General features: G+C 47.2%; 2 protein-coding genes across 3 annotated transcripts in view; one reads left to right on the top strand and one right to left on the bottom strand.

Annotated features, from left to right (window-relative positions):
- The window catches only part of LOC134983951 (zinc finger protein 189-like), a 207351-nt gene that overhangs the window by 109590 nt on the left and 71326 nt on the right, over positions 1-26435 (top strand). The gene's annotated exons all lie outside the window — the stretch shown is intronic.
- Positions 1348-23469, bottom strand: LOC134983996 (gastrula zinc finger protein XlCGF52.1-like). 2 transcript variants are annotated; one of them, XM_063949655.1, is made up of 6 exons: positions 23350-23469; positions 22371-22541; positions 21525-21603; positions 21326-21420; positions 21110-21209; positions 1348-2587 (listed from the first exon to the last, which is right to left on the bottom strand). In XM_063949655.1, exons 2-6 carry the CDS (start codon positions 22413-22415, stop codon positions 1581-1583), a joined length of 1326 nt encoding a protein of 441 aa, XP_063805725.1. In that variant the 5' UTR covers positions 22416-22541; positions 23350-23469; the 3' UTR covers positions 1348-1580. The 2 variants fall into 2 exon arrangements, with proteins under 2 accessions (XP_063805725.1, XP_063805726.1); XM_063949656.1 differs by lacking the exon at positions 22371-22541.

The raw sequence follows: 26435 nt of genomic DNA, 5'->3' as shown, positions 1-26435 counted from the left end.
AGGGGTGCAGTCCTTTGGGTTTTAATTAGTATAAACAGACCATTCCTTTCCTGGCCTAGAATTTAAGAGAAGAGCTTACATTAAGTATTACTTTTGTGATGTCAATTATAAATTATACAGAATATTTGTAGTATTAGCCTTTCGGTGGCAAGAGTGTTTACAGGGTGTTAATAGGTCACGGTCTATATATTTTTTCCAGTTTTTCTTTGTATGTAAAAGGTTTTTTTTGTTTTGTTTTTTTACAAAAGTTACCCCCATGGGTACAGCACGACCTTACCCGGGGAACCATGGTACAGCACAATCTTATCCGGGAAACCATGGTACAGCACGCCCTTATCCGGGGAACCATGGGTACAGCACAACCTTATCCGGGGAACCATGGTTACAGCGCTGCCTTATCCGGGGAATCATGGTTACAGCGCTGCCTTATCGGGGCACCATGGTTACAGCGCTGCCTTATCCGGGCACCATGGTTACAGCGCTGCCTTATCCAGGCACCATGGTTACAGCGCTGCCTTATCCGGGCACCATGGTTACAGCGCTGCCTTATCCGGGCACCATGGTTACAGCGCTGCCTTATCGGGGCACCATGGTTACAGCGCTGCCTTATCCGGGAACCATGGTTACAGTGCAGCCTTATCCGGGCACCATGGTTACAGCGCTGCCTTATCCGGGCACCATATGAAAACTTGGGGACAATCTGACCCTCTTTTGCAGCCCCCTGCTCTATTCATGCCTGGGTTCTGGTGCATGCGCAGTGATTGCCCAAATGGGGCTTGCAGCTGAAATCATCCTTCCACTAGTTCCCATACAAAAATAGGACAAACATGTAATGCTGTTATCCACTAGAGTATGTAAGAAACGCCGCACTCAGTGACAAGCTAGCAGAACTATAAACAAATGCGGGATCTATTATCTGGAATGCTTGCGGACAACTCTGTATACTGCTAAATATATGCAATTGGGGGGGGGGGGGGGTTTACCATTATCCAGACCAGTCCTTTCCTACATTCACTGTGAGGAGCACATTAACCATAGATTCCTCCTATTATTTCTCTGACCATTTATGTGCATATTTATATAACATTATCATGTATTAGTGGCAGTTATTTACTTGTGTTATTCTGTGACTGCTGCGTCTTTGGATGCAGCCGCTGGGATTTGCTAAATCTCTGAATTAAATAGTTGTTAATTCTTTGCTGAACACACAAGATTGGATTGTGCATTGAACTCCGCCCCTCTCTCCTCCTATATGGGCAATATTATGTCAAGGTGTGTCCCAAACACTCAAGTTCCCGGATCATGGTTTCGGGTAAAAGATCAGACTTGTCTACCGAAATCAACCAGTATTTTAGAAGATACATATTTAATGACCAGGAAAACTCAGCATGCAAGTCGTATATAAACAACAACACATAAAGTAATAAAACTTAAAGGAGTATAATAATAGCAAACCGGGCTCCAAAGAAAATCTCTTACATGATATATAAAGAAAGTAGCTCTGTCCATGTGTCAGAGGAGGAGATATTACTATATGATTCCTGAGCTTTTTCTCTTTGGATCAAAAGTCGCTTTTTCCGTTACTTGCATAAAGGTACGTGGGTTTTCCGATGTTGTGCAAGACTTCCTTTATTGGGAAAACAATCTCCACATTCGAAGCACAGGAACGGCTTCTTCTCTACGTGGGTCCGGTCATGTTTAAGGAGATGCGTTTTCTGAGAGAAACATTTGCCGCAGACAGAGCACGAAAAGGCTTTGACTCCGTCGTGAGTTTTCTGGTGCTTGACCGCCGTGGATTTCTGGGTAAAACGTTTCCCACAGTCAGAACAGGAAAAGGGCTTCTCGCCGGTGTGAACGCGCTCGTGGTCAATCAGATTGGACTTGTAGGAAAAGCGTTTCTCGCACTTGGAGCAGGAATATGGCTTCTCGCCGGTGTGGATTCTCTGGTGATTAATGAGGATGATCTTCTGCATGAAGCTCTTCCCGCACTCTGTACAGGAGAACGGTTTCTCCCCCGTGTGGGTTCTCTGGTGCTTGCGCAGCGCCGACTTCTGCGAAAAACGTTTGTCGCACTCAAAACAGGGAAAAGGCTTCTCGCCTGTGTGAGTCCTCACGTGAATCATGAGATAGGACTTGTGCGCAAAGCACTTGCCGCAGATGGAGCACACAAATGGCCTCTCGGAGCTGTGGATAACCTGGTGATTAACAAGAATGGACTTCTGCGCAAAACACTTCCCGCACTCGGTGCACGAAAATGGCTTCTCACCCGTATGTGTCCTCAGATGTTCAACGAGGTAGGATTTATGTGTAAACGATTTCCCGCACTCAGAACATGGAAATGGTTTATTGCCTCTGTGGGTTTTCTGATGCTGAAGAAGGCAGCTTTTACGGGCAAAGCTTTTATCACAGTCAGGGCAGGGAAATGTTTTACTGTTTGCTTGAGCCGTACTGGGGCGAACAGTGTCCAAGTGGTTGTGAGAAGTCAGACGTTCTGGATTTGTATTTGGGGTAAGAGGGTTTTCTCCTGGAGAGTCTTGTGTCATGTCTTTATTGTTCCTGGAAGTATTCCCGTTGTAGCATCCATCGACTGCAAATAAAATAAATGTATTACATTGATTAAAGTATCACTCTCTGTAGTACAGGAGAACGGTTCACCTTACTGCATAGAACAGTGCGGGTGTTTTGTTATTCTGCTTCTGCACCCACTGGAGAACTAACTTTCAAAAATAATTAACATCATCCTTATAGTTAAATCTGGGCCTCTTGAGGTCGCCATGGTGACTAACCATTACATCCTGGAGGGCAGAGTCTGTGGAAAGAGGGCAAAGCCACCCATTGGTGCAGACATGCAGTAGTGCCATCATGTACCCCAAGGCAGTCTCTCGCGGCCATTGCTGAAACATGAGAAAATAAGAATTTACTTACCGATAATTCTATTTCTCGGAGTCCGTAGTGGATGCTGGGGTTCCTGAAAGGACCATGGGGAATAGCGGCTCCGCAGGAGACAGGGCACAAAAAAGTAAAGCTTTTACCAGATCAGGTGGTGTGCACTGGCTCCTCCCCCTATGACCCTCCTCCAGACTCCAGTTAGGTACTGTGCCCGGACGAGCGTACACAATAAGGGAGGCAATTTGAATCCCGGGTAAGACTCATACCAGCCACACCAATCACACCGTACAACTTGTGATCTAAACCCAGTTAACAGTATGATAACAGAAAGAGCCTCTTAAAGATGGCTCCTTAACAATATAACCCGAATTTGTTAACAATAACTATGTACAGTATTGCAGATAATCCGCACTTGGGATGGGCGCCCAGCATCCACTACGGACTCCGAGAAATAGAATTATCGGTAAGTAAATTCTTATTTTCTCTATCGTCCTAAGTGGATGCTGGGGTTCCTGAAAGGACCATGGGGATTATACCAAAGCTCCCAAACGGGCGGTAGAGTGCGGATGACTCTGCAGCACCGAATGAGAGAATTCCAAGTCCTCTTTTGCCAGGGTATCAAATTTGTAGAATTTTACAAACGTGTTTTCCCCCGACCACGTAGCTGCTCGGCAGAATTGTAATGCCGAGACCCCTCGGGCAGCCGCCCAAGATGAGCCCACCTTCCTTGTGGAATGGGCCTTAACAGATTTAGGCTGTGGCAGGCCTGCCACAGAATGAGCAAGTTGAATTGTGTTACAAATCCAACGAGCAATCGTCTGCTTAGAAGCAGGGGCACCCAACTTGTTGGGTGCATATAGTATCAACAGCGAGTCAGATTTTCTGACTTCAGCCGTCCTTGAAATGTATATTTTTAAGGCTCTGACAACGTCCAACAACTTGGAGTCCTCCAAGTCGCCAGTGGCCGCAGGCACCACAATAGGTTGGTTCAGGTGAAACGCTGATACCACCTTAGGGAGAAAATGCGGACGAGTCCTCAGTTCTGCCCTATCCGAATGGAAGATTAGATAAGGGCTTTTATAAGATAAAGCCGCCAATTCAGATACTCTCCTGGCTGAAGCCAGGGCCAGTAACATAGTCACTTTCCATGTGAGATATTTAAAATCCACCTTTTTCAATGGTTCAAACCAATGGGATTTGAGGAAATCTAAAACTACATTTAGATCCCACGGTGCCACCGGAGGCACCACAGGAGGCTGTATATGCAGTACTCCTTTAACAAAAGTCTGTACCTCAGGAACTGAGGCCAATTCTTTTTGGAAGAATATTGACAGGGCCGAAATTTGAACCTTAATAGATCTCAATTTGAGACCCCTAGACAATCCTGATTGTAGGAAATGTAGGAAACGACCCAGTTGAAATTCCTCCGTCGGAACACTCCGATCCTCGCACCACACGACATATTTTCGCCAAATGCGGTGATAATGTTTCGCGGTGACTTCCTTCCTTGCCTTAATCAAGGTAGGAATGACTTCTTCTGGAATGCCTTTCCCTTTTAGGATCTGGCGTTCAAACGCCATGCCGTCAAACGCAGCCGCGGTAAGTCTTGAAAGAGACAGGGACCCTGTTGTAGCAGGTCCCTTCTCAGAAGTAGAGGGCACGGGTCGTCCGTGACCAACTCTTGAAGTTCCGGGTACCAAGTCCTTCTTGGCCAATCCGGAGCCACTAGTATTTCTTACTCCTCCTCACCGTATAATCTTCAATACCTTTGGTATGAGAGGCAGAGGAGGAAACACATATACTGATTTGTACACCCAAGGTGTTACCAGTGCGTCCACAGCTATTGCCTGTGGATCTCTTGACCTGGCGCAATACTTGTCCAGTTTCTTGTTGAGGCGAGACGCCATCATGTCTACCATTGGTCTTTCCCAACAGTTTATTAGCATGTGGAAGACTTCTGGATGAAGACCCCCCTCTCCCGGGTGTATATCGTGTCTGCTGAGGAAGTCTGCTTCCCAGTTGTCCACGCCCGGGAAGAACACTGCTGACAGTGCTATTACGTGATTCTCCGCCCAGCGAAGAATCTTGGCAGCTTCTGCCATTGCACTCCTGCTTCTTGTGCCGCCCTGTCTGTTTACATGGGCGACCGCCGTGATGTTGTCCGACTGAATCAACACCGGTTTTCCTTGCAGGAGTGGTTCCGCCTGGCTTAGAGCATTTTAGATTGCTCTTAGTACCAGAATGTTTATGTGAATAGACTTTTCCAGGTTCGTCCATACCCCCTGGAAGTTTCTTCCTTGTGTGACTGCTCCCCAACCTCTCAGGCTGGCGTCCGTGGTCACCAGGATCAAATCCTGTATGCCGAATCTGCGGCCCTCCAATAGATGAGCCTTTTGCAACCACCACAGAAGATATACCCTTGTCCTTGGCGACAGGGTTATTCGCAGGTGCATCTGAGGATGCGACCCTGACCATTTGTCCAACAGATCCCTTTGGAAAATTCTTGCATGGAATCTGCCGAATGGAATTGCTTCGTAAAAAGCCACCATTTTTCCCAGGACTCTTGTGCATTGATGTACAGACACCTTTCCTGGTTTTAGGAGGTTCCTGACAGGTCGGATAACGCCTTGGCTTTTTCCTCGGGAAGAAAAACCTTTTTCTGAACCGTGTCCAGAATCATCCCTAGGAACAGCAGACGTATCGTCGGAAAACAGCTGCGATTCTTGGAATATTTAGAATCCAGTCGTGCCGTCGAAGAACTACTGTAGATAGTGCTCTTCCGACCTCCAACTGTTCTCTGGAACTTGCCCTTTTTAGGTCGTGCAAGTAAGGGATAATTTAGATGCCTTTTTTCTTTGAAGAAACATCTTTTCGGCCATTACCTTGGTAAAAAGGCCCGGGGTGCCGTGGATAATTCAAACGGCATCGTCTGAAACTGATATTGACAGTTCTGTACCACGAACCAGAGGTACCCTTGATGAGAAGGACAAATTTTGGACATGGAGGTAATCCTTGATGTCCAGGGACACCATATAGTCCCCTTTTTTCCGGTTCGCTATCACTGCTCTGAGTGACTTTATCTCGATTTGAACCTTTTATGTAAGTGTTCAAAACATTTTAGATTTAGACTATGTGTCACCAAGCCGTCTGGCTTCAGTACCACAATATAGTGTGGAAAAAATAATACCCTTTTCCTTGTCGTAGGAGGGGTACTTTGATTATCACCTGCTGGATATACAGCTTGTGAATTGTTTCCAATGCTGCCTCCCTGTCGGAGGGAGCCGTTGGTAAAGCAGACTTCAGGAAGCTGCGAGGAGAAGATGTCTCGACTCTCCAATCTTTACCCCTGGGATAATACTCGTACGATCTAGGGGTCAACTTGCGAGTGATCCCACTGCGCCCTGAGACTCTTGAGACTACCCCCCCACCTTGAGTCCGCTTGCACGGCCCCAGCGTCATGCTGAGGACTTGGCAGACGCGGTGGAGGGCTTCTTTTCCTGGGAAAGGGCTGCCTGCTGCAGTCTACTTCCCTTACCTCTATGTCTGGGCAGATATGACTGGCCTTTTGCCTGCATGCCCTCATGGGAAAGGAAAGATTGAGGCTGAAAAGACGGTGTCTTTTTTAGCTGAGATGTAACTTGGGGTAAAAAAGGTTGGATTTCCCAGCTGTTGCTGTGGTCCCCAGGTCCGATGGACCGACCCCCAAATAACTCCTTCCCTTTATACAGCAATACTTCCATCTGCCGTATGGGATCTGTATCACCTGACCACTGTCGTGTCCCTGACATCTTCTGGGAGATATGGACAACGCACTTATCTTGATGCCAGAGAGCAAATATCCCTCTGTGCATCTCACATACATATATATAGAATGCATCCTATTAAATGCTCTACATGAATAAAATATTTTCAGTCAGGGAATCCGACCAAGCCAACCCAGCACTGCATCTCCAGGCTGATGGCGATCGCTGGTCGCAGTATAACCACCGTATGTGTGTATATACTTTTTAGGATATTTTTCCAGCTTCCTATCAGCTGGCTCCTTGAGGGCGGCCGTATCTGGAGACGGTAACGCCACTTGATAAGCGTGTGAGCGCCTTATCACCCTAAGGGGTGTTTCCCAACGTACCCTAATTTCTGGCGGGAAAGGGTATAACGCCAATATTTGCTATCGGGGTAACCCTACGCATCATCACACACTTCATTTTATTTTATCTGATTCAGGAAAAACTACAGGTAGTTTTTTCACTCCCACATAATACCCTTTCTTGTGGTACTTGTAGTATCAGAAACACGTAACACCTCCTTCATTGCCCTTAACGTGTGGCCCTAATGAGAAATACGTTTGTTTATTCACCGTCGACACTGTATTCAGTGTCCGTGTCTGTGTCTGTGTCGACCGACTGAGGTAAATGGGCGTTTTTAAAACCCCTGACGGTGTTTCTGAGACGCCTGGACCGGTCCTAATAGATTGTCGGCCGTCTCATGTCGTCAACCGACCTTGCAGCGTGTTGACATTCTCACGTAATTCTCTAAATAAGCCATCCATTCCGGTGTCGACTCCCTAGAGAGTGACATCACCATTACAGGCAATTTCTCCGCCTCCTCACCAACATCGTCCTCATACATGTCGACACACACGTACCGACACACAGCACACACACCGGGAATGCTCTGACAGAGGACAGGACCCACTAGCCCTTTGGGGAGACAGAGGGAGAGTCTGCCAGCACACACCAAAAACGCTATAATTATATAGGGACAACCTTATATAAGTGTTTCTCCCTTATAGCATCTTTTATATATATACAATATCGCCAAAATCAGTGCCCCCCCTCTCTGTTTTAACCCTGTTTCTGTAGTGCAGTGCAGGGGAGAGCCTGGGAGCCTTCTCTCCAGCTTTTCTGTGAGAGAAAATGGCGCTGTGTGCTGAGGAGATAGGCCCCGCCCCTTTTTCGGCGGCCTCGTCTCCCGCTATTTTTGAAGTTAGGCAGGGGTTAAATATCTCCATATAGCCTCTGTGGGCTATATGTGAGGTATTTTTTGCCTCTAATAAGGTTTTTATTTGCCTCTCAGAGCGCCCCCCCCAGCGCTCTGCACCCTCAGTGACTGTTGTGTGAAGTGTGCTGAGAGGAAAATGGCGCACAGCTGCAGTGCTGTGCGCTACCTTTATGAAGACTCAGGAGTCTTCAGCCGCCGATTTTGGACCTCTTCTCTCTTCAGCGTCTGCAAGGGGGCCGGCGGCGCGGCTCCGGTGACCATCCAGGCTGTACCTGTGATCGTCCCTCTGGAGCTAGTGTCCAGTAGCCAAGCAGCAAATCCACTCTGCACGCAGGTGAGTTCACTACTTCTCCCCTAAGTCCCTCGTTGCAGTGATCCTGTTGCCAGCAGGACTCACTGTAAAGTAAAAAACCTAAGCTAAACTTTCTCTAAGCAGCTCTTTAGGAGAGCCACCTAGATTGCACCCTTCTCGTTCGGGCACAAAATCTAACTGGAGTCTGGAGGAGGGTCATAGGGGGAGGAGCCAGTGCACACCACCTGATCTGGTAAAAGCTTTACTTTTTTGTGCCCTGTCTCCTGCGGAGCCGCTATTCCCCATGGTCCTTTCAGGAACCCCAGCATCCACTTAGGACGATAGAGAAACACTGAGTGACAGGGCAAGAGTGAGTTACAGGATATCAGCTTGACAAAGAGTTGACTCTCCATCCAACCCGAGACCCAGATTTGATAAGTCTCAGCAGTGGCTACAGGTACCTATCAGTAACATGAAAGATAATCCAGTCGTATGACTAGGACGTAGCATCGTAATCATTATAGGTTTCAGGCATAGGCTACTGGTCATTAGGGCTGTGAACTGGATTATATCTTGTCAGTGGCATCTGAAATGTGGCCCTGGATTATGGCTTTCAGAGACATTTGTCAAGGTGTGACATAAGTATAGGGGTTTTGCAAAAATCCTGCATAAATGAATATCACTATAAATTAAAGTATGTTTGATTATTTTTCATTAATGTCGTTGAGCTGTGGGCCTTCAGAACGCTCCCCTCCGATGGACAGTAGGGAGAAGCAAGCAAACAGGATATAGGGACACAGAGACAAAAATCAATGCAGACGCGAAAACAGATGGCAGGGAGGGAGCCGCCCATGAGAGATTACAATCTATGGGAAAGCGGCACCGCTGAGATACGATACAAATGTCTCTTTGGTGAGTCTAAGACGCTACCAGTTATAAATCTGAATATAAATATTTGTAAAAAAAATGTTATAGGAATGAAGTTCCTTTTTCCACATTTTGTCTGCTGTGGTGCATTAGTCACATGGGAAAGGGACTCATTCATTCCCTATAGCATCTTTTTTTTTTTTTTACTAAATATTTAGATTTGGATTTATTACTGGTAGCATCTTAGACGCGCGAAAGAGACATTTTGATTCATGTAGCATCTTTGTACTCAATAAATATTTAAACCTCCAGTATAAATCATACACAATCAGCACCATAGAACACAATACATTATGTGTACTTATAGGGAACGTGGCATCCTTTTTTATGATCAGGCTACAGTTTGTTTCGTTTGCAGTGCCATAACATTACTTTTTTGTGTTAGACCTTCATTACTTGGGTATGGGGGGGGGGGGGGGGGGGGAGCTACAGCCATCCATACTGGAGATGGAACATGTTAGACATTGTACTCTGGTACGAGGGGAGCTGCAGCAGCCCATACTGGAGATGTGTTGTACTTGTGATAGAAGCACTGGTAATGTTATAAACAGGACATACGTTTGTCCCTGGTTTCTGGCCTATGTATTTTAAACCCCCAGGAAAATGTCTGTTTTGTTAAACAGACTTGATTAGAGCTTGGCCTTTCAGTAAAGGCCAGAAATGGGTCCTGGGGGTGTGGATGTGAGAGAGAATGGAGGGCTCCATCCAAAAGGCCTATTTTGGGTCTTTAGGCCTTCAGCCTGAGAGCAAGCTAATTTTGTGCCTGCACCTGTAAGAGGCTGATAAAAGCTGTGTCAGGGCTTGGCTCAGGGTCTGACTACCTGGGGAAACAGGCAGTATGCCTATGATGAGATGTGATTTACCGACTGGAAGTAATGTGCACATGCCTGTGTTTGTGGTAGAGGCATTAGGTCCTACCACCCTTAGAGAGGGAATCTACTATGTTTAGTTAGTGCCCAGATGGGCTAGAATTTATTTTTAGATTTTGTTTTATGTACTTCGCAATAAAACTAGCCACAGCTAGATTGCACAAAAACCCTGGATTGGTGTGCTGTTTTCCTGGCTGCTGTGTTTTTAGAGGTGCCCATCTCCCCAGGAGTACCTTTCTTGTTGCACCTTTCCTGTCTGAAGAACCACAAAAAGAATATTGCGACTTGTGCCTGATGCCAAAGACACTCATAAATTAAACAAGAAAGCCTAACTCAATTTGAAGTCACAGTTAACCGCTGGGAATACCAAACAGAAAAGCCTCCCCTCTCTCAGATGCATGATCTTGTTAATCTTACCACAAACTGGCTATAGCCAAAGTCTCTAACAGGACCACAGATCGTGGAAAGGGTCATTATGGATCGATACCCCTTGTCTCTACCTACAACTCTGTGCAAGTGGGTGAGCCAATGCAGACCCTAAAACAGCAGACCAATTGATTTAAATGGTTGAGAGGTATGGGGTGGCTGAGGAATTACTGAGTGAACCCCACTGGGCTCTACTCCCGCAGCAATGATCTCCAGTGACCACTGGTAAGACTGTTCCAGGGAAAAAGGGTGCTGGACGGTGGAAATAATCTAAGACTATGGGTTTGAATCCTGAAAGTGGGCCAGCAGTACCAGTCCCTTAAAAGACTTAATAATATGATCTAATGTTTTCAATGTGCTGGTTTGGGCCATATTGCTGATAACTGTTCGCTTACCTTACATGACATAATCACTGACTGAGGGGTCAAGGTTAACCTAAAGCCAGAAGCCCACTAGGAATCATTGTCTAAAGAAATGTAAAAAAATTGTTGACGTTGGGGGTAATTAAAAAGTCACATAATGAGTGGTCAAGTCTCATTGTGCTTATTCCGAAGCCAGATGGGAGTTTGCGCTTCTGCAATGATTTCCGTAACTTGAATAATGTGTTGATGTTTGATGCCTACCCAATGCCTCGGGTGGATAAACTTATTGAGAGATTAGGATCAGCAATGGACTTGACCACTCTAGACTTAACCAAAGGTTATTGGAAAGTGTAATTAACAGAGAATGACAAATAAACAGCTTTTTCTGCACCAGAGTTGTTGTAATACAAGATGTTGCCATTTGGGTTACATGGGGCACCCGCCACCTTTCAAAGGATGATGGATAGAATTCTAAGGCCCCATAGACAGTATATAAAAGCTGTGCCAGGGCTTGGCTCAGTATGTGACTACCTGGAGAAACAGGCAGCAGACCTGTGATGAGACACTGATTTATTGACTGTTGCATATGCCTGTGTTTATGGTAGGGGGCATTAGGTCCTACCTCCCTGAGAGAGGAAATCTATTATGTTTGCTTAGTGCCCAGACGGGCTAGGATTTATTTTTATGTTTTGTTTTAAGTACTGCACAATAAAACTAGCCACGGCTAGATTGTACATAAACCCTGGACTGGTGTGCTGTTTTCCTGGCTGCTGTGTGTTTGGAAGTGCCAATCTCCCCATGAGAGGGTACCCCTACCTGGATCTTCTCACATTGGGTATGCGGGTAGCTGCAGCCATCCTTACTGAATATGGGAAATAACACTGTTACGAATTAGCACTGCTCTCGAAGATCAGGATAACAATGAACAATGGGTATCATTCAGACCTGATCACACGCTAGCTTTTTTTGCAGCGGTGCGATTGGGTCTGAATTGCGCATGCACCGCAATGCGCAGGCGTGCCGCCCGCCGACGATCGCCGGACAGCAACGGATTTTACGACGAAAGCGATCACAAGAAGATTGACAGGAAGAGGCCATTTGTGGGTGGCAACTCCCCGTTTCCAGGGAGTGTCCGAGAGAACGCAGGCGTGCCCAGCCGTTTAGACGGAGGGTTTCTGACGTCAGCATCGGCCCGGATCGTCGCAGCGGCTGAGTACGTCCTGTGCTGTGCAGGGACTGCACAAACTTTTGTTTGTGCAGCTCTCTGCATATCCGTTCGCACCCCTGCACACCGATTACCCCCTCCCCCTGTAGGCGCCAATTACCTGGTCGCAGCTGTGCAAAAATCGCCTGCCAGCGACCAGATCTGAATGAGGGCCAACATACACTGCTCAAAAAAATAAAGGGAACACTAAAATAACACATCCTAGATCTGAATGAATGAAATGTTCTTATTAAATACTTTGTTCTTTACATAGTTGAATGTGCTGACAACAAAATCACACAAAAATTATCAATGGAGATCAAATTTATTAACCCATGGAGGTCTGGATTTGGAGTCACCCTCAAAATTAAAGTGGAAAAACACACTACAGGCTGATCCAACTTGATGTAATGTCCTTAAAACAAGTCAAAATGAGGCTCAGTAGTGTGTGTGGCCTCCACGTGCCTGTATGACCTCCCTACAACCCCCACAAGTGGCTCAGGTAGTGCAGCTCATCCCGGATGGCACATCAATGCGAGCTGTAGCAAGAAGGTTTGCTGTGTCTGTCAGCGTAGTGTCCAGAGCATGGAGGCGCTACCAGGAGACAGGCCAGTACATCAGGAGACGTGGAGGAGGCCAACAAACCAGCATGCGGGCTCGACGTCCACCCACTGCCAAACCGGTCATGCTGGAGGATGTTGCAGGCAGCAGAACGTCCTCCTTGGCATCTCCAGACTCTGTCACATGTGCTCAGTGAGAACCTGTGAAGAGCACAGGGCGCCAGTGGCGAATTTGCCAATCTTGGTGTTCTCTGGCAAATGCCAAACGTCCTGCTTGGTGTTGGGCTGTAAGCACAACCCCCACCTGTGGACGTCGGGCCCTCATACACCCCTCATGGAGTCTGTTTCTGATCGTTTGAGTAGACACATGCACATTTGTGGCTTGCTGGAGGTCATTTTGCAGGGCTCTGGCAGTGCTCCTTCTGTTCCTCCTTGCACAAAGGTGGAAGTAGCGGTCCTGCTGCTGGGTTGTTGCCCTCCTACGGCCTCCTCCACGTCTCCTGATGTACTGGCCTGTCTCCTGGTAGCGCCTCCATGCTCTGGACACTACACTGACAGACACAGCAAACCTTCTTGCCACAGCTCGCATTGATGTGCCATCCTGGATGAGCTGCACTACCTGAGCCACTTGTGTGGGTTGTAAGGAGGTCATACAGGCACGTGGAGGCCACACACACTACTGAGCCTCATTTTGACTTATTTTAAGGACATTACATCAAAGTTGGATCAGCCTGTAGTGTGACTCCAAATCCAGACCTCGATGGGTTAATAAATTTGATTTCCATTGATCATTTTTGTGTGATTTTGTTGTCAGCACATTCAACTATGTAAAGAACAAAGTATTTAATAAGAATATTTCATTCATTCAGATCTAGGATGTGTTATTTTAGTATTCCCTTTATTTTTTTGAACAGTGTATATTGCCTCCATGGTTCAAAAAAAAAAAAAAAAATGTTTTTTAAATGTAACTGATTAACAAATTTATGTTCATTTATCATTGCAGAAATCTCATTGGAAGGAGAGGCAGGGTCCAGCTGTCCAATAACAGAACTAGTCCTACCACATTACATCAGATTTCAGATTTAATATACTGGTATTTTTGACCCATCCTTTGCTGGACGCTAGCTATTTTATGTATTTTTTTATTCCCATCCTATCTCCTATATCTCATTATTTCCTCTGTTTTTCTTTACTCCTTCCCCATATCTTCTTACCCCTCTTTCCCCGGTCATTTCTTCCACCATCTCTCTCTACCCTCCTTTCCCACCATCTCTCCTTACCATCTCTCCAAATCTTCCCCCCTTCTCTCTTTAACCCCCATAGCTCTTTACTCCTCCTTTTCCCTACCCACACCTTACCCGTCTCTCTAAACCCTTCCTTTCCCCCATCTCACCTCACCTCCCCCCCCCCCCCCGTCGCTCCTTTCTACTCCATTCCGTTATCGCCATACCCTACCTTTCCCCGTCTCTCCTTATCCCTGTCTATCTCTGCCTTTTCTATGACTGGCTGTACCGCTGGGATATGGGGTGGGCCTAGTCCACAATGGTGACAACAGCACCAGGCTGGCGTTGCCTAAGCGAGTCTGGATCCTGGGTGTAAAGGTCTTCCAGAGACACTTCCCTACGCTATCATGCACTTCCAGGAGGGGGCTGGTTCATACCACTACCCTAGAATGCCTGGATGCTATATCTACCCCCGCAGAGTGTCATCCTGCCACTGCTACACTCCAATATCAACACCACCACCCACTTCTGCCCCTAGCAACAGATACACTCTCCGACCTGTCACCACGACTACCGCCATCGCCATGCCAGGCTAGAGGTCAGTCTGGTCGGAGGAGAGGAGAAGCCAGTACAAGGAATACAGTCTGCCTGGACCGCTGCACGGGAGAAAGGAGCACCTTTACTGGGCTTGCTCATATACCAGTCACTCATTGGTCAGGGGGAGCCACCGGGGTTGGGGGGGGGGGGGGGCGTTCTGGGAGCATACGATGAAGATGTAACAGCCGATCAGGTTGACATATACATAACAAAAGGATGTATAGGTACCAGTTATCTCTATCAAGCCAAGAGGGAGGGGGGGGGGGGGGGCAGCGGCTATACAAAAAAAAAAAAAAAAAAGTACCCTTAGAAGTGAGACCATACAAGCTACCTGTGCAAATAAAAAAAGTCTATTACAATCTGCAAATAGACTGAAGAATTATATGGTCACAAAACGCACACTGCCTGGTGCCCAGGGTACCATAGAGAGTGCACTGCCTGGAGTAACATAGAGTGCCCGCTACCTGGTGTTTACCCAGAGTACCATAGAGAGCCCATTATCTAGTGTCGGATATGGGCTGATGACTCCTGATACTCCTATTGGGTCAAATTTTTATCCGCAGTTTGTACTGAAGGGTATAATAAGATTGTTTTAGTTAATCGTCACAAAGACTCTGGGTAAAATGTAAACAGCCTGAAGCTTGCAGGCATTGACAAGTTCATGGCGAGCCTGGCCGATGTTTTAAAGGGTCAATCATTTAAAAAGCAAAACTAGGTTGGTTTTCCCTTTTAAACGATTGTCCCCTTACAACATCAGGCAGGCCAGCAATATCAAATGGTAGCTGCTCAATCAATTTAGGGACACTTTTCAGGTGCCTGAAAGGGAGGGGTCATTCTAAACAAGAAAAAGAGAAAACATTTTCCCCCAGCACACCAACATGTAACAGCAATAAGACTCAAATACTACATCATAATAGCGCCCACTCTGGGTCACATAAGTGGGTGATATTATCATGTAGCGTTAGGGACCGCCAGTATCAGAGAAGCATTGCCAATGCCCGTTGCCTGTACCATATCTTTGCAAATAATAAGAATTTACTTACCGATAATTCTATTTCTCGGAGTCCGTAGTGGATGCTGGGGTTCCTGAAAGGACCATGGGGAATAGCGGCTCCGCAGGAGACAGGGCACAAAAAGTAAAGCTTTAGGATCAGGTGGTGTGCACTGGCTCCTCCCCCTATGACCCTCCTCCAAGCCTCAGTTAGGTACTGTGCCCGGACGAGCGTACACAATAAGGAAGGATTTATGAATCCCGGGTAAGACTCATACCAGCCACACCAATCACACTGTACAACCTGTGATCTGAACCCAGTTAACAGTATGATAACAGCGGAGCCTCTGAAAAGATGTCTCACTACAGCAATAACCCGATTTTTGTAACTATGTACAAGTAATGCAGATAATCCGCACTTGGGATGGGCGCCCAGCATCCACTACGGACTCCGAGAAATAGAATTATCGGTAAGTAAATTCTTATTTTCTCTATCGTCCTAGTGGATGCTGGGGTTCCTGAAAGGACCATGGGGATTATACCAAAGCTCCCAAACGGGCGGGAGAGTGCGGATGACTCTGCAGCACCGAATGAGAGAACTCCAGGTCCTCCTTAGCCAGGGTATCAAATTTGTAGGATTTTACAAACGTGTTTGCCCCTGACTAAATAGCCGCTCGGCAAAGTTGTAAAGCCGAGACCCCTCGGGCAGCCGCCCAAGATGAGCCCACCTTCCTTGTGGAATGGGCATTTACATATTTTGGCTGTGGCAGGCCTGCCACAGAATGTGCAAGCTGAATTGTATTACACATCCAACTAGCAAAAGTCTGCTTAAAAGCAAGAGCACCCAGTTTGTTGGGTGCATACAGGATAACAGCAAGTCAGTTTTCCTGACTCCAGCCGTCCTGGAACCTATATTTTCAGGGCCCTGACCACATCTAGCAACTTGGAGTCCTCCAAGTCCCTAGTAGGCGCAAGACACCACAATAAGCTGGTTCAGGTGAAACACTGACACCACCTTAGGGAGAGAACTGGGGACGAGTCCGCAGCTCTGCCCTGTCCGAATGGACAAACAGATATGGGCTTTTTTGAGAAAAAAAACCCACCAATTTGACACTCGCCTGGTCCAGGCCAGGTCCAAGAGCATGTTCACTTTTCATGTGAGATGCTTCAAATCCACAGATTTGACTGGTTTTAAACCAATGTGTTTTGAGGAATCCCAGAACTACGTTGAGATCCCACAGTGCCACTGGAGGCACAAAAGGGGGTTGTATATGCAATACTCCCTTGACAAACTTCTGGACTTCAGGAACTGAAGCCAATTCTTTCTGGAAGAAAAATCGACAGGGCCGAAATTTGAACCTTAATGGACCCCAATTTGAGGCCCATAGACACTCCTGTTTGCAAGAAATGCAGGAATCGACCGAGTTGAAATTTCTTCGTGGGGCCTTCCTGGCCTCACACCACGCAACATATTTTCGCCACATGTGGTGATAATGTTGTGCGGTCACCTCCTTTCTGGCTTTGACCAGGGTAGGAATGACCTCTTCCTGAATGCCTTTTCCCTTAGGATCCGGCGTTCCACCGCCATGCTGTCAAACGCAGCTGCGTTAAGTCTTGGAACAGACATGGTACTTGCTGAAACAAGTCCCTTCTTAGCGGCAGAGGCCATAAGTCCTCTGTGAGCATCTCTTGAAGTTCCGGGTACCAAGTCCTTCTTGGCCAATCCGGAGCCATGAGTATAGTTCTTACTCCTCTACGTCTTATAATTCTCAGTACCTTAGGTATGAAAAGCAGAGGATGGAACACATACACCGACTGGTACACCCACGGTGTTACCAGAACGTCCACAGCTATTGCCTGAGGGTCTCTTAACCTGGCGCAATACCTGTCCCGTTTTTTTTTTTTTTTTTTTTTTTTTTTTAGACGGGACGCCATCATGTCCACCTTTGGTAATTCCCAACGGTTTACAATTATGTGGAAAACTTCCCCATGAAGTTCCCACTCTGCCGGGTGGAGGTCGTGCCTACTGAGGAAGTCTGCTTCCCAGTTTCCATTCCCGGAATGAAACACTGCTGACAGTGCTATCACATGATTTTCCGCCCAGCGAAAAGTCCTTGCAGTTTTTGCCACTGCCCTCCTGCTTCTTGTGCCGCCCTGTCTATTTACGTGGGCGACTGCCGTGATGTTTTATCCCACTGGATCAATACCGGCTGACCTTGAAGCAGAGGTCTTGCTAAGCTTAGAGCATTATAAATTTACCCTTAGCTATATTTATGTGGAGAAAAATCTCCAGACTTGATCACACTCCCTGGAAATTTTTTCCTTGTGTGACTGCTCCCCAGCCTCTCGGGCTGGCCTCCGTGGTCACCAACATCCAAAACTGAATGCCGAATCTGCGGCCCTCTAGAAGATGAGCACTCTGTAACCACCACAGGAGAGACACCCTTGTCCTTGGATATAGGGTTATCCGCTGATGCATCTGAAGATGCGATCCGGACCATTTGTCCAGCAGATCCCACTGAAAAGTTCTTGCATGAAATCTGCCGACTGGAATTGCTTCGAAGGAAGTCACCATTTTTTTACCATGGCCCTTGTGCAATGATGCACTGATTTTAGGAGGTTCCTGACTAGCTCGGATAACTCCCTGGCTTTCTCTTCCGGGAGAAACACCTTTTTCTGGACTGTGTCCAGAATCATCCCTAAGCACAGGAGACTTGTTGTCGGGATCAGCTGCGATTTTGGAATCTTTAGAATCCACCCCTGCTGTTGTAACAGTATCCGAGATAGTGCTACTCCGACCTCCAACTGTTCCCTGGACTTTGCCCTTATCAGGAGATCATCCAAGTAAGGGATAATTAAGACGCCTTTTCTTCGAAGAAGAACCATCATTTCGGCCTTTACCTTGGTAAAGACCCGGGGTGCCGTAGACAATCCAAACGGCAGCGTCTGAAACTGATAGTGACAGTTCTGTACCACGAACCTGAGGTACCCTTAGTGATAAGGGCAAATTTGGGACATGGAGGTAAGCATCCCTGATGTCTCGGGACACCAGATAGTCCCCTTCTTCCCGGTTCGTTATCACTGCTCTGAGTGACTCCATCTTGATTTGAACCTTTGTAAGTGTTCAAATTTTTTAGATTTAGAATAGGTCTCACCTAGCCTTCTGGCTTCAGTACCACAATATAGTGTGGAATAATACCCCCTTTTCTTGTTGTAGGAGGGGTAATTTAATTATCACCTGCTGGGAATACAGCTCGTGAATTTTTTCCCATACTGCCTCCTTGTCGGAGGGAGACCTTGGTAAAGCAGACTTCAGGAGCCTGCGCAGGGGAAACGTCTCGACATTCCAAACTGTACCCCTGGGATACTACTTGTAGGATCCAGGGGTCCTGTACGGTCTCAGCGTCATGCTGAGAGCTTGTCAGAAGCGGTGGAACGCTTCTGTTCCTGGGAATGGGCTGCCTGCTGCAGTCTTCTTCCCTTTCCTCTATCCCTGGGCAGATATGACTCTTATAGGGACGAAAGGACTGAAGCTGAAAAGACGGTGTCTTTTTCTGCAGAGATGTGACTTAGGGTAAAAACGGTGGATTTTCCAGCAGTTGCCGTGGCCACCAGGTCCGATGGACCGACCCCAAATAACTCCTCTTCCTTTATACGGCAATACACCTTTGTGCCGTTTGGAATCTGCATCACCTGACCACTGTCGTGTCCATAAACATCTTCTGGCAGATATGGACATCGCACTTACTCTTGATGCCAGAGTGCAAATATCCCTCTGTGCATCTCGCATATATAGAAATACATCCTTTAAATGCTCTATAGTCAATAAAATACTGTCCCTGTCAAGGGTATCAATATTTTTAGTCAGGGAATCCGACCAAGCCACCCCAGCTCTGCACATCCAGGCTGAGGCGATCGCTGGTCGCAGTATAACACCAGTATGTGTGTATATACTTTTTATGATATTTTTCCAGCCTCCTGTCAGCTGGCTCCTTGAGGACGGCCCTATCTATAGACGGTACCGCCACTTGTTCTGATAAGCGTGTGAGCGCCTTATCCACCCTAAGGGGTGTTTCCCAACGCGCCCTAACTTCTGGCGGGAAAGGGTATACCGCCCATATTTTCTATCGGGGGGAACCCACGCATCATCACACACTTCATTTAATTTATCTGATTCAGGAAAAACTACGGTAGTTTTTTCACATCCCACATAATACCCTCTTTTGTGGTACTTGTAGTATCAGAAATATGTAACACCTCCTTCATTGCCCTTAACGTGTGGCCCTAATAAGGAATACGTTTGTTTATTCACCGTCGACACTGGATTCAGTGTCCCTGTCTGTGTCTGTGTCGACCGACTAAAGTAAACGGGCGTTTTAAAACCCCTGACGGTGTTTTTGAGACGTCTGGACCGGTACTAATTGTTTGTCGGCCGTCTCATGTCGTCAACCGACCTTGGCGCGTGTTGACATTATCACGTAATTCCCTAAATAAGCCATCCATTCCGGTGTCGACTCCCTAGAGAGTGACATCACCATTACAGGCAATTGCTCCGCCTCCTCACCAACATCGTCCTCATACATGTCGACACACACGTACCGACACACAGCACACATACAGGGAATGCTCTGATAGAGGACAGGACCCACTAGCCCTTTGGAGAGACAGAGGGAGAGTTTGCCAGCACACACCAAAAACGCTATAATTATATAGGGACAACCTTATATAAGTGTTTTCCCTTATAGCATCTTTTTTATATATTTCTAACGCCAAATTAGTGCCCCCCCTCTCTGTTTTAACCCTGTTTCTGTAGTGCAGTGCAGAGGAGAGCCTGGGAGCCTTCCCTCCAGCCTTTCTGTGAGGGAAAATGGCGCTGTGTGCTGAGGAGATAGGCCCCGCCCCTTTTACGGCGGCCTCGTCTCCCGCTCTTAACGGATTCTGGCAGGGGTTAAATATCTCCATATAGCCCCCGGAGGCTATATGTGAGGTATTTTTAGCCAAAAAAGGTTTTCATTTGCCTCCCAGGGCGCCCCCCTCCCAGCGCCCTGCACCCTCAGTGACTGCCGTGTGAAGTGTGCTGAGAGGAAAATGGCGCACAGCTGCAGTGCTGTGCGCTACCTTAAGAAGACTGAGGAGTCTTCTGCCGCCGATTCTGGACCTCTTCTCGTTTCAGCATCTGCAAGGGGGCCGGCGGCGAGGCTCCGGTGACCATCCAGGCTGTACCTGTGATCGTCCCTCTGGAGCTAATGTCCAGTAGCCAAGAAGCCAATCCATCCTGCACGCAGGTGAGTTCACTTCTTCTCCCCTAAGTCCCTCGTTGCAGTGATCCTGTTGCCAGCAGGACTCACTGTAAAATAAAAAACCTAAGCTAAACTTTTCTAAGCAGCTCTTTAGGAGAGCCACCTAGATTGCACCCTTCTCGGCCGGGCACAAAAATCTAACTGAGGCTTGGAGGAGGGTCATAGGGGGAGGAGCCAGTGCACACCACCTGATCCTAAAGCTTTACTTTTTGTGCCCTGTCTCCTGCGGAGCCGCTATTCCCCATGGTCCTTTCAGGAACCCCAGCATCCACTAGGACGATAGAGAAATATAGTTCTCCAAATTATTTATTTTCACGTAGTGTTCAAGTCTTATTGCCAATATGTTTTGGTGTTGTGGAGGAAAAAACATAAGATTGGGCAGACCGCCAGGAACTTTTCGATGCCTGTAAGTCGCAGACTATTACATTTACCCCAATGTGACTGGTCTCTGCATTTACTATTACTCACCTGTAACAATATTTATAGGGATTTCCTCCTCCTTACACTGCTGGTCATACAGCTCTTCCTCCTCTACATCTTCTACTTTGATAACAATCAGATCTAGATCCTAAACAGATTATACAAAGAAATAACAATGAATTAAGTAGGATGAAATTAATTAGAAGAATATTACTGTATAAGATCCCTATATAGGTATATGGTGAGACCCTGAATCCCATCTACCTTATAATCCTCTGGGACACCGGGATTTTCCTCCATATCATCCTCTGAAGAAAGACGGGGACATCTCTCTGGGGTGTTCCTGTTACTGGCCCCATCTGTAGGAAACATACAGTGACTGAGTACATTGGTGTGTATATGGGATTATTAGACGATGTGTATATAGGTAGCCGCATAGATGCTACCTTCACTAATATCTTACCCAGCGATGTGTGAGGCCGATGTTTCTCCATGATCCGCTCCTTGTACAGACCCCTGTGTCCTTCTAAACACACCAACACCTGCATGGAGAAACAGACAGCGACATCCTCACACCTTATAGGAACCTGACACACACAATGATATAGTCATCCCTCAGACACATCCCCTGGTGTTACTGTATAATGTCCCATTCCCAGCAGTCACCTCTCCAGTCATCACCCAGACACATCCCCTGGTGTTACTGTATAATGTCCCATTCCCAGCAGTCACCTCTCCAGTCATCACCCAGACACATCCCCTGGTGTTACTGTATAATGTCCCATTCCCAGCAGTCACCTCTCCAGTCATCACCCAGACACATCCCCTGGTGTTACTGTATAACGTCCCATTCCCAGCAGTCACCTCTCCAGACACATCCCCTGGTTTTACCAGTTGCGCCGAGGGGGAGCAGAGTGGGTGGGTAGCAGGAACTAATTACCTCTGCACATGTGCAGAACTGTCATATTCCACCTCCTGCTCCGGTCCCTTGGCAGTGATGTTGTGGTCTGTGTCCACCGATATCACTGCCAAAATGGCCCCCCCAGAATGAAGTGTGTACAGCACTCTGGGTCGTTAGCCCCGGTAACTTTGGTCACCTCCCCCTAGAGACTATTTGGCTGAGGTCTGTGCAGAGATCAGCTGCAGCACCGGGGACCGATGGTCCACACTCCGCTGTGCTCTGCAGGAAGAGGACGGTACTTCTTGACAAAGGGGAGTGAACTCCCTGAAACGCGTTGAAGCCGTCCTTCACTTTGATGCCAGGACTTGGAGTAACAGTGATTCGAATGCTCGGATACTTGACCCTTACCTGACTGCAGCCGGTTGTGTCACGTGCTTTTGCTCTATCAGCCATCGGGATTCTTTGTCCTGTGAAGTGTGTTTTTTTTAACCTTTTTATGTATTAAAAAATCCCTTTTTGGATACGAGTTTGCTGAAATCTCCTTACTTGGAAGCGTACCATTGAGAAAGATAAAGATACCTTTATGGGAACGCGAGAAAGAAAGTATATGTAAGTGTCCATTATCTCAAGGGGTCTGTTTAGATGAAAATTAAAAGCCCGTTTGCTGTGTAAAGATACCTTTATGGATATGTGAGACTGAAATGTCCTGTAAGTGTTATTCTTAAGAGAGAGACAAAGCAGGATATCTTCTCACTCATAGGAGTTTGTCACCTTCACTATAACAGCGCTGGTTCCTGGTTATATTCTGTTGTATGTGTCTTTGGACTTTGTTGTGTGGGGGAAAAATGCCACTGGGGCTTTAGTACAACTGGGAGTATGGGGGGGTAATGCCACAATATAGTGTCACTGGCGGTACACTTGGTATAGGGAGGTACACGTACAACGTCCTCCGGAGATGGGAGGGATGCGAGACACCCCACCACCACCACCCACACCATTCATTTAAATATTTATATCCATCACAAAAAAAATAAAAAATAAACTAAATTCAATATGAATAAATAAAAAAAATTCTGATCATTTTTTGAGTAAGAAGAATTAACCTGTTACGTGGTGAAGGAGCGCGGGTACGTAGATGTGTCAAAATACACACCTGGTGAAAAAGGGGGTACACTGGATTGTTTACCCTGCCCCCTCCCCCATACACACAATGAGAAGGTAGGTAATGAGGGGGGCAGGAGGCAGTGGGTGGAAATATTGGAGGAGGAGGAGGGCAAGGGCACTGGGCAGGAGGAGGTGGGGGCCCGGGTGCTTGGGCAGCAGGAAATCGGGGGAGGGGCACATGCAGGAGGATAATAATGTGATATAAACCATCACAGGACCATACCTGCTGATTATATGATCCTTCTCCCTCTTATTACACACATAATCCGGTAGAATAGCCCAGCGCTGACCCGCAGCGACTTCTACGCGAGTCACAGCTGGGGGGGTCGCCCAGAATGTGATGCTATTTCCTCCTAAATTCCTTTTCCTGTCACTGCCGGCTTGTGCGTTCCAGCTAACTTCCGGGTTCTGCGTTCCAGCTGACTTCCTGGTTCTGCGTTCCAGCTGCGTTGTAGGTCCCGATGTTTCCCCTATCCTCTTGTTATTATTTTTATATACACCCGGAATTGGCGGCCTGTAGCCGGCACACCACAACGCTCGCATATACCGTAGTATCGCTGTCCTGTCGGTCGGGCGATACTGCAATTCACCACTGGAGGGAGATCTAGCAAGCGATAAGCTGCCATAAAAGGTATTGCATTATCACGATAGTCCACTAGAGGGAGCTCCTGAGCCTCACTCACAGTTTGTATATGGAAACAATTAAAATAATAAGACATATATAAGGCAGTTCAAAGGTGGTCCCAGGTGAAAAGGTGGCATATTGGTGAAGGAATAAGGATAATTCTGGGACTGTATCAGCTAGCCACAGCTGATGGTCCCGGGGTGGGGGTTATATTTAAGCAGTGCAGTTATGCCAGGTAGTAGCGATATGTATCCAAATTAATGTGCCATTGGACCCACTGAAGAGCAATGGAATGCAGTGATGGAGAAATCCGTGCAGTGGAACTGGTTTGCTCGCAGTGGAACTCCAGAAGGCAGGTGACAGTGGGAAGACTTCACGAAGAAAGTGACACACACACACATTGAGCCAAATGGCACAGAGTCCCAGGCTCTGTCACTTTAGGGCAACCCCAGTGTGAATGGGCCCATTAGAAAGTGCCGGTGAAAAAGAAGCAACCGATCAGATAATGAGAATTATAAAGATGGAAACCATCTTTGTTCATAGACTCCATATTGCTAAGCTGTTTATAATTTTTATCAGATCAGAGTTGATATTGGGAAGAACTGCAAGGCGTTGCACTTTGAGTGAACTATATTGAAACCTTCTTATGATCTATTTTTATTACTTTTCTGAGTAAAATATAAATGTCAGCAGCTAGACATATAGGCTTCACAGGTGTGCAGTAGTTTGCGGTATGGAAGGTGTGAAAACATAACTAGACATAGCATGTCTCACAGTTAGCAAAATTCCCCTAACTAACCCATTTAAAAAAAACATACAGTATAAAAAAAAAGACGTTGGCAAATATATTACGTATAAGATAGGAGTTTTATTAGCCAATAGGATTAAGCTTCGTGTCAGGAATCGACGACACCATATGTTAATTTGTATCCTTTATAATGTACTGCTTGTAGGAAATAAAGCTCTCTCTCTGCTCTATTACTTTCCACTTTATACATGTGTGGCTAGTTATTACAAAGGTCACTTTGTTGACTGGTCACTGGCTGCAGCCGTGTATGAATCTGATGCTGACTGACTGAATGCGTGCTTGAACTTGGTTAAGCAAAGGGTGCCCTTTCCTGGGGGTTACCTTTAACAAGAACATTTCAGCCATCCTTCTTATCACATGGGATAAACTCCACTATCCAGTATCTCCTGGCTGGAGCCTAAACCCCACACCCCAGAGAATGTTACACAGCTCTAACCTCCCAGCACCCCCTACTGTCCTGACTTTTTAAAACACCTCAATTCCCAAGATGTTGGCAGTGCAGGTAACTCATTAGTATGTCCCGTGGTACCGGGAATCCCTGGGGAAGGGCTGGATGTGATGCTCAAGTATAATCCCCATGTGTACTGCCTCTTTCCATGTGTAGTGAGTCATACTTGGAGAAGCCCGGAGTGGAGTTGCAGGTGGGTGATGATGCGGATGGGACTGGACTCTTTGTGACATTAGGCCCCACCCCTTTGCAATCAAAATGTTGCGAATCACGCATATATGAATAGCGGGCTGGGTCAAACCTACGTGATTACTATGGAATCGTGTCACTAGTGTTATGATACCAGTACGTCTGACCAGAGGTGATCTTATGACGGAGGTCAGAGTACTGGAATGGAATGCTGGTTACGGGAGCAGGAAAGCCTAGTAACCCCTGGCGCCCTAACTCCGTTGTCTCGCCCGTGTTATCAGAAATCCCCTGCGAGACTATGGTTGCTTGAGCCCATGGCAGCCGCGTTTGAAGGGCGGATTATGTCTGCCCAACTCCGATGCCCCCTCAGGTCTTAATGGGAGACAAAGGGAAATCCGAGACAGGGTGATAACAAGGGGCCCTCTGACTAAGCAACCAGGCCAGGGGCTACAAGCTAACTAACTTAAACCAGAAGTATGTGCGGACAAACCGCCAGGGAAAAGGACAACCAAAAATCCACGAATCCGTTACTCCTATCCAGCACCGCTGGATACCAGAGTGGATTTGTGGGAGCGGAATCCTCCGCAAAAGCTCCGAAACACAATGTAACCAAATAATAAATAGTAAGCGGTCAAGCCGCAACACACGGCTACGCCGCGACTCACGAACACCACAGGATGTTAAAGGTGCTCGGTCAGGACTCCAGGAAAAGATGACAACTTCCGAGTATTGGACCACTGAGGACAGGAATGACCGGATAGACAGGACTGGAAAACTCTCTGCAACAGACACAGCAAACAGGAAGCTATTACCGGCGTCTGTGAGAAGTCCAGAGAGTGCTTTTAACTGGGAGCTCTCCAATCAGGAGCCAGACAGGGTAATTAACAATCATGCCGTGCAGCTGCATGCTGCACGGCCAGGATACCAATGAGGTGATTAATCTAGACCCAGCAACGGGGAACGCGGTCCGACAGTGGCGTCCCCGTTGCTAGGGTCTGAGCGGCTCCGTGCGCCCGGCGTCTAGCGTTGCTAGGGAGCCGGCGGCTGTCCGCATGCGGCGTCCCTAGTTGCTAGGCGCCGGGCCGCACTGACGGGCGAACCCTCGGCGCCTAACAGTACCCCCCCCTTGAGGAGGGGTCAAGGAACCCCTAAGGCCAGGTTTCTGAGGAAATTCTCGAAAAAATGCCTTTTTGAGCCTCGGGGCATGGAGATCCTCATCCAGGACCCAAGACCTTTCTT

This window comes from Pseudophryne corroboree (assembly GCF_028390025.1).
Source record: "Pseudophryne corroboree isolate aPseCor3 chromosome 3 unlocalized genomic scaffold, aPseCor3.hap2 SUPER_3_unloc_3, whole genome shotgun sequence".
NCBI classification, from domain to species: Eukaryota; Metazoa; Chordata; class Amphibia; order Anura; family Myobatrachidae; genus Pseudophryne; species Pseudophryne corroboree.
This window is presented reverse-complemented; position numbering and strand designations above follow the sequence as displayed.

Bases quoted from the DNA above. Each gene is read 5' to 3' on its own strand.
- LOC134983996 (XM_063949655.1), bottom strand. From the start codon at position 22,415: ATGGCTGATAGAGCAAAAGCACGTGACACAACCGGCTGCAGTCAG. The intron at 21,421-21,524 runs GTAAGATATTAG...TGTTTCCTACAG, and splicing joins TCGGCCTCACACATCGCTGG to ATGGGGCCAGTAACAGGAAC. The intron at 21,210-21,325 runs GTAGATGGGATT...TAATCTGTTTAG, and splicing joins GTGTCCCAGAGGATTATAAG to GATCTAGATCTGATTGTTAT.